The following is a 12,684-nucleotide window of genomic DNA, read 5'->3' on the forward strand; positions in this document are numbered from 1 at the left end:
CAGGATTGGTCACAAGAGTGTAATGATCCAGCCCTACGTCTGCCTCTCAATGCTGACTGGTGTCCAGTAGCTGTTTGCAGCGTTGAGCCAGTTCACACTTAAAATGAACTAGTTCAAGTTCAGAGGGTTAGTTAAGGTTATTTTTTATTGGGATGATTTAGCTGTCAGTAGTCCTGACTGTGAGCGTCACGTCTCGTGTTGTACTGAGCACAAGGAGCGAGCCGAGAGGAGAAGGAGGAAACAGAAACTCCAGCTCGGTACAAACCACCTGCAGCTTTATTCTCTGATCATGAAGCCGCTGATCTCTGAGCAGATGTGACCAGAGAAGCTCTGTGTTTCCACTGTTCCACAGAGTCACTAACTGGCTGTTTCATGGTGAAGAGCTCAAGTCTCAGTCACTGCCCGTGTCTCTGAGCGAGTGTGTGACGGAGCGCAGGGGCTGTGTGTGTGTGTAGCTCAGTTGACCAATCCTGCTCGAGACTGAGGTTAGGCCCGCCTTTCTCATTAGCATAAGGACACTGAAATGTGGAAATAAATAAATGTGGAAATAAATAAAAGTTGGAATAAAAGTGGAAATAAATAAATAAATGTGGAAATAAGTTTAAGACATTGATTTATTTAATTCTGCATTTATTTCCACATTTATTTATTTATTTCCACATTTATTCCAACTTTTATTTTTCGATTTCAGTGTCCTTATGCTAATGAGAAAGGCGGGCCTAACCTCATTCTCGAGCAGGATTGGTCAACTGAGCTACACACACACACAGCCCCTGCGCTCCGTCACACACTCGCTCAGAGACACGGGCAGTGACTGAGACTTGAGCTCTTCACCGTGAAACAGCCAGTTAGTGACTTTGTAGAACAGTGGAAACAGTGAAAACACAGAGTTTCTCTGGTCACATCTGCTCAGAGATCAGCTGCTTCATGATCAGAGCAGAGGCTGCAGGTGGTTTGTAACGAGCTGGAGTTTCTGTTTCCTTCTCCTCTCGGCTCGCTCCTTGTGCTCAGTAGAACACGTGACGCTCACAGTCAGGACTACTGACAGCTAAATCATCCCAATAAAAAATAACCTTAACTAACCCTCTGAACTTGAACTAGTTCATTTTAAGTGTGAACTGGCTCAACGCTGCAAACAGCTACTGGACACCAGCATTGAGAGGCAGAAGTAGTAGGGCTGGATCATTACACTCCTGTGACCAATCCTGCATGAGACTGCGGTTAGGCCCGCCTTTCTCATTAGAATAAGGATACTGCAAATGAAAAGGAAATGTATCAGGGAATAAATAAATGTGCAAATATATTTAAGACATTTATTCTGACATTTCTCTTGGTATTAACATATTTATTTATTTATTTCTGTATTTATTTATTTATTTCCATTTTTATTTATTCATTTATTTATTTATTTCTGTATTTATTTATACATTTATTTATTTTTACTTAAGTCATGTATGGTCCTCCATAGAAAACCTCCAGCGGAAAGCAAAGATAAAGCATTCTGATAAGATGCTCAATCCACTTATACACCGTCCCTTTTTGATCCAAAAGATTAGCGCTCCAGTGTGTGAATCCTCGGGATATCTGTGACCGTACATAGGTAGCTCAGCTAAAATGGCTGTGCCAGCCGTGTGTTAATCGGAAATGTGATAAAAAAAAAGGTGCTAGGCTATATATAGAAGTATACTATATGTGAGATCTCTTTGTGAGCCTTCAACCATAATTAGTTATAAAGGCCTCCACAAGTTTGTGAATCCATTCGCCCTTAGCTGCTGTTGAGATATCTATGTTTCTCTGTATCTTGTGATTATATTTTACCTATATCCTGTGAATAATTTTAGCTGTATAATCTATATAATCAATAATGCTACAACTGTTTCTTTTATTTGGAATGATGTATATATTTTTGACTCAGAGACAGGGTCAGGCCCAGAGCACGACCACAGAAAGCAGGTATCAATCTGAGTGTCAATCTGACTGCAAAATACAATTCGGAGAAAAGTGTGTGGTGGAAGTTCATCTTGAGTTTTGAAATAATGAAAGCACGGATGCTCAGAAAAGAGAGAGGACGTGCCAGAACTAATACAATGAGGTGCTTCATGAAACATGGTGAGAAAAAGATATGAAATCCTCCTCTAAGTCTAATCTGCTGGGTCTCTCCACTGTAGCAAGCTCCCTGTTTGCCAAGGCCACAGTAGTGGGACACCTGGTCAGTTGAAAGTGATGTGCTTGCAAAAAACTGCACTTAGAGGAAACAGTATACATCTGGCCAATAACTGAATTCCCTCAAAGAAAAAGAACCGCCTCTGTGCCCACCCTGTGTCTGATTATATATACTGTGGACTTAGGATGAGTGTGCGCTTCTTCTCGACATGATCCAGTGAACCTGGTGACGTGTCCGGCAGAACCCCAGAGACTCTCTGTAAGTATTTCATTGTTTTACAATAAATGTTCAATTTCCAGAGATTCATGTATAAGTGTCTAATTATTCCTTCTCAAATCCTGGATCAACAAACACGTTTGTCCAATCGCCGGAGGCGAGGTCAAGTTTAGTGCCTGGCGACGACTCTGCCACTAACCCTGCTGGCTACCAGAAGTATGGTCTATGCAACTCCTTGCTGTGCATAAGAAAACCCAAGGAAGGCTTAGTTTTATTTGCTGATTCAACACAAACAGGGAGGTATTTGCCCTATACATTCAGTATAGGGCAAATGTTATCAACAAACTTACCAGGCTTGATAACATTTCTGAACAAATTCTTGAAAAATGCCTTGTTCTAACACTATATAGTTGGTTCATATCCATCAATCTAAAGGATGCATATATTCTTACTCTAATACCACCATATAACAGGCAATACTTACACCTTGAATCAGATACTATACCTTTTGTTGAACCTTTTTTGTTCTTGAGATCTTTTTGTTACCTGTTTTTGGACATCCTTAGTTTACTCTGTTAAATTGGCCAGACTGTGTTTTTAGTTGTCTGGAGGTATTTTGAGTCGCTGCACAAACCGTGTGGAATCCTCTGCCTGACCCAAGTAAAGAAACCTTTTTTGATTCCCTATAAACAACACATCTTTCTCTGTCTCTGCATCTGAGTCATCACCCCTTGTAGCTCAGTGGTAGGCAATCCGCCTACTCAAGGGAAACCCAAGTTTCTAATTCCGACTGATCCTTACAAGCCACTGATCATCCCGTGATCACAGCCCTTCCCAATGGGCTAAATTTTGCGGTCATGGAGAAACAGAATGTCATGATCAGGGTGCATCTGATCCCCTCATGTCACAAGTGGGTAATCACTGAAACTTCACCCTCTGGGTGGTGCACAGTATGGCAATATAGAGTGGTGAGTTGGTTCGCCACAGCATGAGATTGGCTTGAGCTCTGTGATATATTATTGGCACACCACAAGTTCCTGACGTTTTTGTGTGACAGTCATGTCCTTGTATGGCCAGGAAAATTGGCTACCTACCTTGAAAATAGTTAAGGAGGCACAGGATGAACCCATTAGCTGCAGATGGATCAGTGTCTCCTTGTATGGGCATTAGTTTATTTTGCCAGCCTCAGGCCTTTGTACCTGATATGTCCCCACAATTATGCATTGGAAGTGAAACCTCCTTCATAGGAGTTGAGATTCCACAAAGGGGTGGTAAAGGATATAAGATGCAAATATGGGATGGTGAGGTCCTCAACCCACTGCCCACTTTGGTTCTCCCATATGAAGATAAGAAACCCATTCGGAGAGGACACACCCTTGACCAGGTTGCCTCTTCTACCCTTCACATCATCATCATTGATTATCTTGATTACCTCCCTTGCCACAAACTGGCAAGGGAGGCTCAAGTTCCATGCGATGAACGGGCTTTTCGTCGAAGTTCCATGAAGACTGAACAAGAGGCAAGACCTGCTCTGACAGCAGAGGGGGCCACATCCAATTCTGGAATGCCTGCACCTATGGATATAACCAATGAATACCCTGACCTACACCGTAAAGCTTGCAACCAAGAGTTTAGGTGTGGTGTAAAGCTCATAAAGAGGTTACTGGGATTTCTTTATTGCCGATAACACTGTCCTTAAACCTTGGGGTTTTACGCTAAGGTGACATGGAGCCCAGGGGCATTCTCCCCCACAGCCTGCTATGGTTCCCTAATGGGAGCTGCTTCTGGAGGCCTTTAATTTCACACCATGTTAGCCTCTAGAGCAGTGGGGAATGAAGTGGTTCCTCCAGAGTTTACTTTTATTCTGGCAATGGCATCCGAAAAGGGCATGAATGAGTTTCATGCCCTGTCAGTTGATGAAGTATACATCTGCAGGAATGTGGAGGAAACTGGGATGATACTTAACCTATTAGTCTTTCCAAATATATTTTCTTCTGCCCACTTTAATCAGCTAGATGAGCTGAAATTCTATATTTTCTCGTAACTACAGGATCAGGAAACACCCCTGTGACAGCCTCTTATTGTGCTATCGCTCCCCTGAAAGAGATTCTGTCTAAATATAGACTTTCCAGGTGGATCATTAGAGGCATACAGGTGCAGAGGATTGTCCTAGCCTCTTAATACCCCTGAGTGCCGACTGGACTACACCTTGCACCATACAGAGTTAATTGCGCTTCTCCCTATTTAGTAGTGGTGCTGTCATGCATGAAATCATGGAGAGGCATAGGTGCTTTGATATTGATATCTGTGTTTTGTACTGAACCTGAAAGACGATAACAAAGGCAAGGCGGGCTGCCAGAATGGCCCAGAACTCCTTGGAGAGTTCATAAGGTGTGCTGGACCAGGGAGGCTCTCTGTAGTCCTTATATCTAGAAACAGAAACAAAACAGGAGAAAATGTAACAGTAAACTTATTTAGAAACATATTTAAAAGGGTGTTATTTGAAAATTCATTTCACTTTACAATTTGAAAGATGTCTATATTTTCACCTGCTCCCCCAATGCTCCCTTTTAAATTTCAATTTATGATAATCAACAATCAATGCAAATAAGAGATATCGACACCATAAGAAAGAACAATTACCATTGTTAAATGTATCAAATATTGAACCATACATGAGCTGTTATCCAAAAATCAAGAGCATGTACCTTTAAAGTGAAAGCTTACCTGCATAGTTCTACATTATGCCCCAGGTGCATTGGTTGCATGGGTTCTGTGCCTGGCTGGAAGTCACTGACATTGAAGTAAGACAGAGTGTGATTGACGAAGCCATGCATGGTGCCATCAGGGCTGTACATGTACTGATAGACCAGGCGAGGGATGAAGTCAGAGGTGAAGGAGATGACAAAGGCCTGAGGGAGATAAAACATTTTTATAATCTTCTGTCTCCCTTTCCATTTGATTGATTGATTAATCTTGATGCAATCTAATAAACAATGACTTTTCCTGGATTTCTTGATTTCCAGGACAAAAGAATACTGTAATTGTTCACCTATGTAAAAGTCTAAGGGTGGTCAAACTATGACATCTGTGGCATGACACCATATGATAAGTAATTAAAACTATATTAAATGCAGTTCTAAATATGTTATTGTTGCTTGCTCTACACCAGGGGTGAGAGTCTTCCACAATCAGTAGTCTGATTGTTGGCAATCCCCTCAGTCAAAATCAAGCCAGTTTTCCCCCCTGAATAATATTGCCATTAGAAAGGCTATATTGATGAGTAAAACACATAATTTTACTGCAGATTCACATCCACAGTGCAAAGCAGGTTACCTACAGTATAACTCCATCAATCCATTATCTGCTGGATCCAATCCCTGTTGACATTGGACGAGAGGTGGGGTATACCCTTGACAGGTCACCAGTGTTGAGTAGGGCCAGTATGCAGACCAATAGGTATTCACACCAATTAACCTAACCCCAACTGACATATCTTTTGGCTGTGGGAGGAGGCCAGCATAACCCGAGAAAACCCATTCAAACACAGTGAGAACATGCAAACTCGAAAAAGACTTAAGTGACAGAGCCAACCACTGTGCCACCCTTACCAACTACTAACTTTATATAGGGCCTTTTAAGATTCCCAAGTCTGCTTTACAGAGTAAGGAATTAAAGGGATAGTTCACTGAAAATTAGAATGCACACATCATCTACTCGCCACTATGCTGCTGGAGGGGTGGGTGAAGTGTTCGCGTCCATCTTCATTTGTCAGTGAACTATCCCTTTAAGGTCCACTTTTGTTTACATGTGGCTCCTGGTAAGAAAGGTCTGACACAGCTGTGACATAGCACTGTTAGTCCAGCCCTTTGGGATTTTAGGTCTATCGTGATTGTAAAGATATAGACTTACATTAACAATGACTGCTACCTTGCTGAGGCCTCTCAAAAGGTTGTACCAGATACCTGCAGAAAGACAGAACTGTCAATAAAGTAAGAACAGAGGAAACAGCCATTTCAACATACAACTGTTGTACAAGGTCAGCACATCGCAGCCTGAAAGGTGGTAAGACCACTTTGCTGTGTTAAAGGAGTGTTACAAATAAGTTGTTAGGAATGTTAGGTGAATGCTAACAATTATATTATTTAATGATATATTATTTTTGATGTATATACTATCTGATTCTGATTCTGATTACTGCACACTAGGACCACAGGTTCTGAGACTGATGTCAAAACATCACTAGACTTTTTGAAAACCATAGTGTACATTTTAAACTTGAAATGTGTAATCCTTTACTGTGTTGGTTTCTTGTTTGGTAATGAAACTGTATGTCTGGTGCATTTCAGGAAGCTCTGAGAAAGAATCAAGGCCTTCATGACCAAAGTGACAATTGTTCAAAAACATTTTCAATTTAATTGATGCATATTTTCTTCAGGTCAACTTTAAAATGCATTTGACATAAAATGGAAACTGTTTAACTGAAATCTTTGGGAAAGTTATCTTTTCACAGCCAGTGGGGAATGCAGGAACATATCCTTTAGAGCATCTTTATGTTGGTAAAAGTTTGACCATAAGGCATGTTTTTTCTGATGTAGTGGAATTTGTGTTTAGAGCCAAAACAAAGTGAGGTAAAGATGACTTTGACCATTAGTTTCAACCTAATGAAGGCATTCTAGCTGAAAGCATCTAGGATTAGGATTTAACATAGAAAACCAGGAATAACTTGTATGATCTGCTTCATTTATTGTAGTTGGGCAGTGAACACCTACCAATGTCTTTGGCTTTAGCTGCAATTGGCCTGCGCAGCTGCATAACAAATTTCTTGGCATCCAGGCGAATCTCAATGATGTTATTCAGAAGAGCGAAGAGTGGAGCCAGAGGGAAGGAGGCCACGAAAAGAGTAACCATTCCAAACTGGATTACTGCAGAAACAGACAATAGGAAAAATTTGCTCAAGTTCCTGGATGAATGCATCAGGACAGACACAATTTAGAAATGGAATACAAAAAGACTCATATTCTCCTCAGTTCCTGAGCTAAGCCATGATTTCATATATATATAATACAGGTCATTACACTTACAGTAATGGGGAACAACTCATGCAGACTTAAATAGCAGAGACAGGTGACATTTTGCAATTAATAAACCAGTACATGGTGTGATAACTGTACTTCTATATTTCAATATCTATTAGACCAAAATGAAGCCAGGGTCTAATCCTAGACTGCACTAAACAATATGTTAACTTCTAAACAGCTCAAACATACACAACAAGATGCAATCTACATTTTACCTTTAATCTTTCAATTTTCCTTTGCCTTCAGTTATTAGTGTGCTGCCAAAAAGCTGCTAAACTGCACCATTACCTCAATACACAATAACTTTACCCACAGTGTGTCACGGTTTTGGTATTTTCTATGTTTAGGTTCTCCCTCTGTTTGAAGTGTTTTCTGTTTATTTAGTAAATCTCTGTTGTGTATGTTTGAGTTGTTTCATGTTTTCACACTCTGTGTTTTCTGTTTCCTGTTTTATTTTGTAGGCCCTGCTCCTCGTGTGTGTTCTTCACTTCCTGTCTGAGATTGTCTGCCCCAACTGTAGGCTCCGACGAGAGGTTACAATCCAATCCACTCTATCCCATCACCCTCCAGTGGATATGTCACGATGAGTGACACTCTTCAAATAACTACAGTATGTAGACTTAGATTTTTCAGTGTGATCACCTACGTCACGTCCAATTTAGATTCTGCTGTGCTTGAAAGCATAATTAGATACTGAATGGCAGCATGGTTTCGGCACCCTCACAGTCCAGCAGATGTCAATAATTGAGAATATGGTAAAACCAGCTTTGAAGATGATGGGCAGAAAGAACTATCCTTCCCTTCAGAACCATCCACAAAAGTTATGTGGTCAGAATAGCACACAAGATCCTTAATGACTGTCACACATTCTGTTCCCCAAACTCGACCTGTTACAATCAGGCAGACATTACAGAGCCTTTAAGTGTAAGACCAAATGCCTCAAACTCTTGTTCATATCAACATCCATTTTACTACTGTACAACGAGACGGGTTGATTCAGTCATGCATCTAATAACTGTAAGGGAAATGTAGCATTTTACCACAATATGATCATGTTTATTTCCCCTTTGATTGATTATTATTGAATCTCATACAATGCAACCTTGATCATGCTGTATCCTGTACAACTGAATGAACCTTGGCCTGATTGCTTTAACTAGGCATTGTTGTTTTCATGTGGTCAGAAGATCCCAACCTTTGACTTTGTAACAACCCCAAACAGAGTGGGAGGGGTGAGCCAAATTTATAAAGACAAAGAACTGTTTTCCATCGGGGTGCATATTACAAACTAACCTTTGTTGTATGCACTATGCTCTGAGCATTAAAGTGCGACAATACTGTAAAAGATTTGTGTCTCGTTCCTCGTTGGTAGAGTTAGATTGTAGAAATTGGCAGTGACATAACCCTCTCACTTGACTAGCACATATCACACTTCGGTTTTTAAGTTTTTATGCCAGTTTCTGTTTCTCATCTGGCTATATGCTTTTAGTATTTAGTATTTAATCATTTTAAGTGTCTTAGGACAAGTGCAATATTCAATTCACTTTTATTCTGCATTTTTGTATTGGATCTTGCGTGAAATGACATTGTGTACTTTTTTTGATTGCCCATTAGGACAATACAAGTACATTTGATTTTGAATTATATATACCCATTTGAACCATTCATTTAAAGACATTTATTTGTTATTTATTCAAATTCGTCTCTACCGTATACTGTTCAGAACAGCAGTGCCATATTGCTGACTTGCAGTTGTAAAATCTGAATTATTCCGCTTTCAAAGGAAAATTGATTTTACTTACCGAACCTATACTTATATATAACAAGAGATATATTAATCTCTGTTATTGCTTACCAAATTATTTATAGTGTGCTTCCTGTACAATGTTTAGTTTAATGGATTAGGTACTGTTCTGTACTTCACAGCCCGTTCTGTTTTACTGAACACACGTATCACACTATAACTTCTCTATTGCAATGATGATGAGTATGAAACTATTCACAGCTGTTTTTATACAAAACAAATAAGCGCCTTTACTTATGGTAGGACCATGCATGGATAACAAAGACAATAATTACTCCCGCTTACATTTGGCAGTGATCTTTATCCAAGTACATTAGTTCTTGTAGATCATACAGGCATAATTCCAGCTGTAATAATGCTGAGATAGATTCTTTTCACATCCCCAAAGGCTAGACACACTGTCTTTACTTAAACACCAAAAATGTCTTGGAAAGTGTGTCATTCCACATCTTTTCTTCATGGTCGCAATGATGCTCAATGGGGATAAAATATAAAGTTTGTTTATCCTTCACTGTGAACCGGCATACATGCAGACACAGGGGGCATGATGATCCTGTACTTATTATTTATATTTGTTGCAGAACATTTATTGCTGTATCGTTTGTACACCCGAGTTGCTTGTTTTGTATTCATGAATTGCCTGTTAAGCGCAGCGCCAAGCCTTAAATAACAGCTGGCTCCCATCCACTCCCATGTTAAACCTTTGTGCGGGTCACACCGGAGGCTGAAGCGCCGCGCTGCGCAAAGGCTGCCTAGCGCCGTGAAGCGATCGTTTCGGCGTCGAGTCTAATTTTTGCGCTTGACGCGAGCGTATCGCGACAGGAAACACACTGAAAAATGATTTTAAACAATATTGATGACATATTTTATATGATATAAATTATCAAATATGCATCCCATACTTTGAAGTCCCCTTCTGTTGTCCTGGAGTTTTAATTTGACCAATGACATTATTAAATGTCCCCCTCTGCCCATCCACTACAGCCACACAAGCAGTGATAAAGATAAAAAGAGAGAGATGGGGGCTACGTATTCTCCACATAGGCTTGAGTGGAGAATACGTAATTTACCCTCGACACCCGACGTTGAACGGAGCAAACAGCGGAGAAGTTCTTCAACATGGATGACATTAAATTAATAACTGAAGTGGAGAAGTACAATGAGTTGTATGATCCTCGGAACATGTTGTATAAAGACAACACTAAAAAGGACAAATGTTAGGACGCTGTTGCTTATGTTGGAGCAACAAGTAAGTATATGCTTGAATACTACTGGATCAACGGGTGATATTATTAGCGCTGCCCGGCGGTTCAGCGTCGCTTCAGCATCCGGTGTGAACAGCCAAGCGCCGGCACGATAGGGATTAGCGCAGCGCTTTGGCGTCGCCTCCGCGTTCTCTGTTCCTCTTTTAAAATGAATGCGCTGTCGATGTCTTCTAAAACAGATGCAATGGCAGCATCTACACATCTCAGCTCTCCAGCGGCAGGCATGTTTGTTGAAAACAAATTCAACCCAAGCGCTCTTTGATGACGTGGTTGATTACGTTACTGTTGATCATCTGTCCATCATCGTATAAAGCCCGCCCTGACAATCTGATTGGTCTGAACAGTTTCTGTTCGGGCACAATTTCTCCCCAAAGGACCGAACTTCCCAACCTCAAATGTTGTGGGCGGGGCTAAGTGCGTCTGGCATCCAGGCTAGAAATACACAGCTTTTTCCATAATAAAAGCGTTTTTGGAAACCACTGACGTGACCTATGTATGCCACAGAATTGTGATAGAGTACGAAGAGAAAAAAACTGATGAAATTACACTTACTTTTGTGGAAACAACACAAAATAATGAAGAATGACCAAAAATATACATGTTATATCACAGATGCTCTGCACTGTTGCTGTTTAACAATCGGCTAGACATTCACTGATGCACAACTTGTAGGCTTCACTAGTGAATGTACATGAGGTCAGAGGAAATGTGATAGACATATCTGACAAACAATGAAAGAAAATAGTTCTCTTATCGAAAAGGCTTTATACTTCAAACTCATTATTTGCCCTTCACTTTCATAGAACAAGAGTTTGTTACACCTGAAGAGGAAATGATATCCACAGCTACTATAGTTGTTAATGATCCATTTCAGAGCAAATTCCTTTTATATCTGTTTACACAACCTGGATATTGTCATTAACAGTTATATTACTCATGGATAATATATTTTTGTGGATGTGGTGTTGAGTTTGCTGAGGAGAATTGGGACTTTACCCGCAGTTTGCTTTTCACACATGCACAACACATGAGCAACAAATCCTCAGATAGCTTTACAGCATCGGTTCCCAAACTGGGGTACATGTACCCCCAGGGGTACGCAAAGTGGTTCAGGGGGTATGCGGGGAGAACCTTTTATTTGCGTTTTCAAAGTGAAAAAGCCCATTACATTTTCAAACTGAGCTATAAATAATCATGCAATATTAAATAGTCTCAATAGCCAATTCGCAATTGCCAAAAATACTCATGTATACCCATATTCAGCGAAATAATTACACTGTCAAAAATAGTTACAGGTAAGTTAGTGACCGTTGGTCAAAACTAGGGATGGGCATAATTAATCGACGATCGATTAATTGATCATTAAGAATTTCGTCGATGACATTAGTTTGTCGTATATGTAATTCCAACACTGCTAGGCTATATGTCTCCATGAGCGCCTGAGGAGTCCACTGCTCTTCTACAAGTAGTAGGTCAGAATATCTGAGTTGCCTGGAACGCAGCACAGTGAGAATGTTAGCAGCTCAAGGAAGCAGCCTGGAACTATACTCTTAAGCCCGCTGAGAGAGCAGCAGCTAGCCGCTGAGAACTAGCTGGATTTGACGGTTCTCAACCTCTCAGTCCTTGGATCAGGGTGAAAGCAGCATTACATTTGTTGCTAGCCAAGCTAACGTTACTAGCTTGGCCACTGACAGTGACAGTGAGTCTGATGCAGATCTTCGACCCCCTGACATGAGAAAGCACACGTCAAAAAGACGCAAATATGATGAGAACTACATTGCTTTGGTGGCAGCTAATGGTTTCCAACCTCCTCTTTTCCCATTCCAGGAGACTGACGTGGCAGTGCCATCCGTGGAGGAGCATCTCCAGCGTGCTCGTCTGGTCTGGAGCGAGGCCCGGGCAGCCCTCGTCCGCACAGCTGCTCGCAATCAGTGAGTGGCTGACCGTCACCCTGCTCCTGACTATCCGGGATCTACCTCTCCAGACCGAATCTCGAAAATTGACGCAGAGGTATATTGGTCCGTTCGAGGTCGACCGGATAATTAATCCCTGTGCGGTGAGACTTAAACTTCCCCTGTCGTTAAAGATTCACCCCACATTTCACGTCTCTCTCCTCAAGCCAGTGTCCACCAGTCCCCTAAGCCCTCCTGCGGA

General features: G+C 41.0%; 1 protein-coding gene across 3 annotated transcripts in view; it reads right to left on the reverse strand.

Annotated features, from left to right (window-relative positions):
• ano1a (anoctamin 1, calcium activated chloride channel a) overlaps nucleotides 1–12,684 on the reverse strand; it is a 62,457-nt gene that overhangs the window by 5,098 nt on the left and 44,675 nt on the right. For all 3 annotated transcript variants that reach the window (XM_053420398.1, XM_053420389.1, XM_053420380.1), the window contains 4 exons: nucleotides 7,153–7,305; nucleotides 6,293–6,345; nucleotides 5,108–5,292; nucleotides 4,704–4,809 (listed from right to left, as the gene is read on the reverse strand). In XM_053420398.1, coding sequence (XP_053276373.1) covers nucleotides 4,704–4,809; nucleotides 5,108–5,292; nucleotides 6,293–6,345; nucleotides 7,153–7,305 — 497 coding nt within the window. The remainder of the gene's footprint in view (nucleotides 1–4,703; nucleotides 4,810–5,107; nucleotides 5,293–6,292; nucleotides 6,346–7,152; nucleotides 7,306–12,684) is intronic.

Source organism: Pleuronectes platessa, chromosome 1 (assembly GCF_947347685.1).
Source record: "Pleuronectes platessa chromosome 1, fPlePla1.1, whole genome shotgun sequence".
NCBI lineage: Eukaryota > Metazoa > Chordata > Actinopteri > Pleuronectiformes > Pleuronectidae > Pleuronectes > Pleuronectes platessa.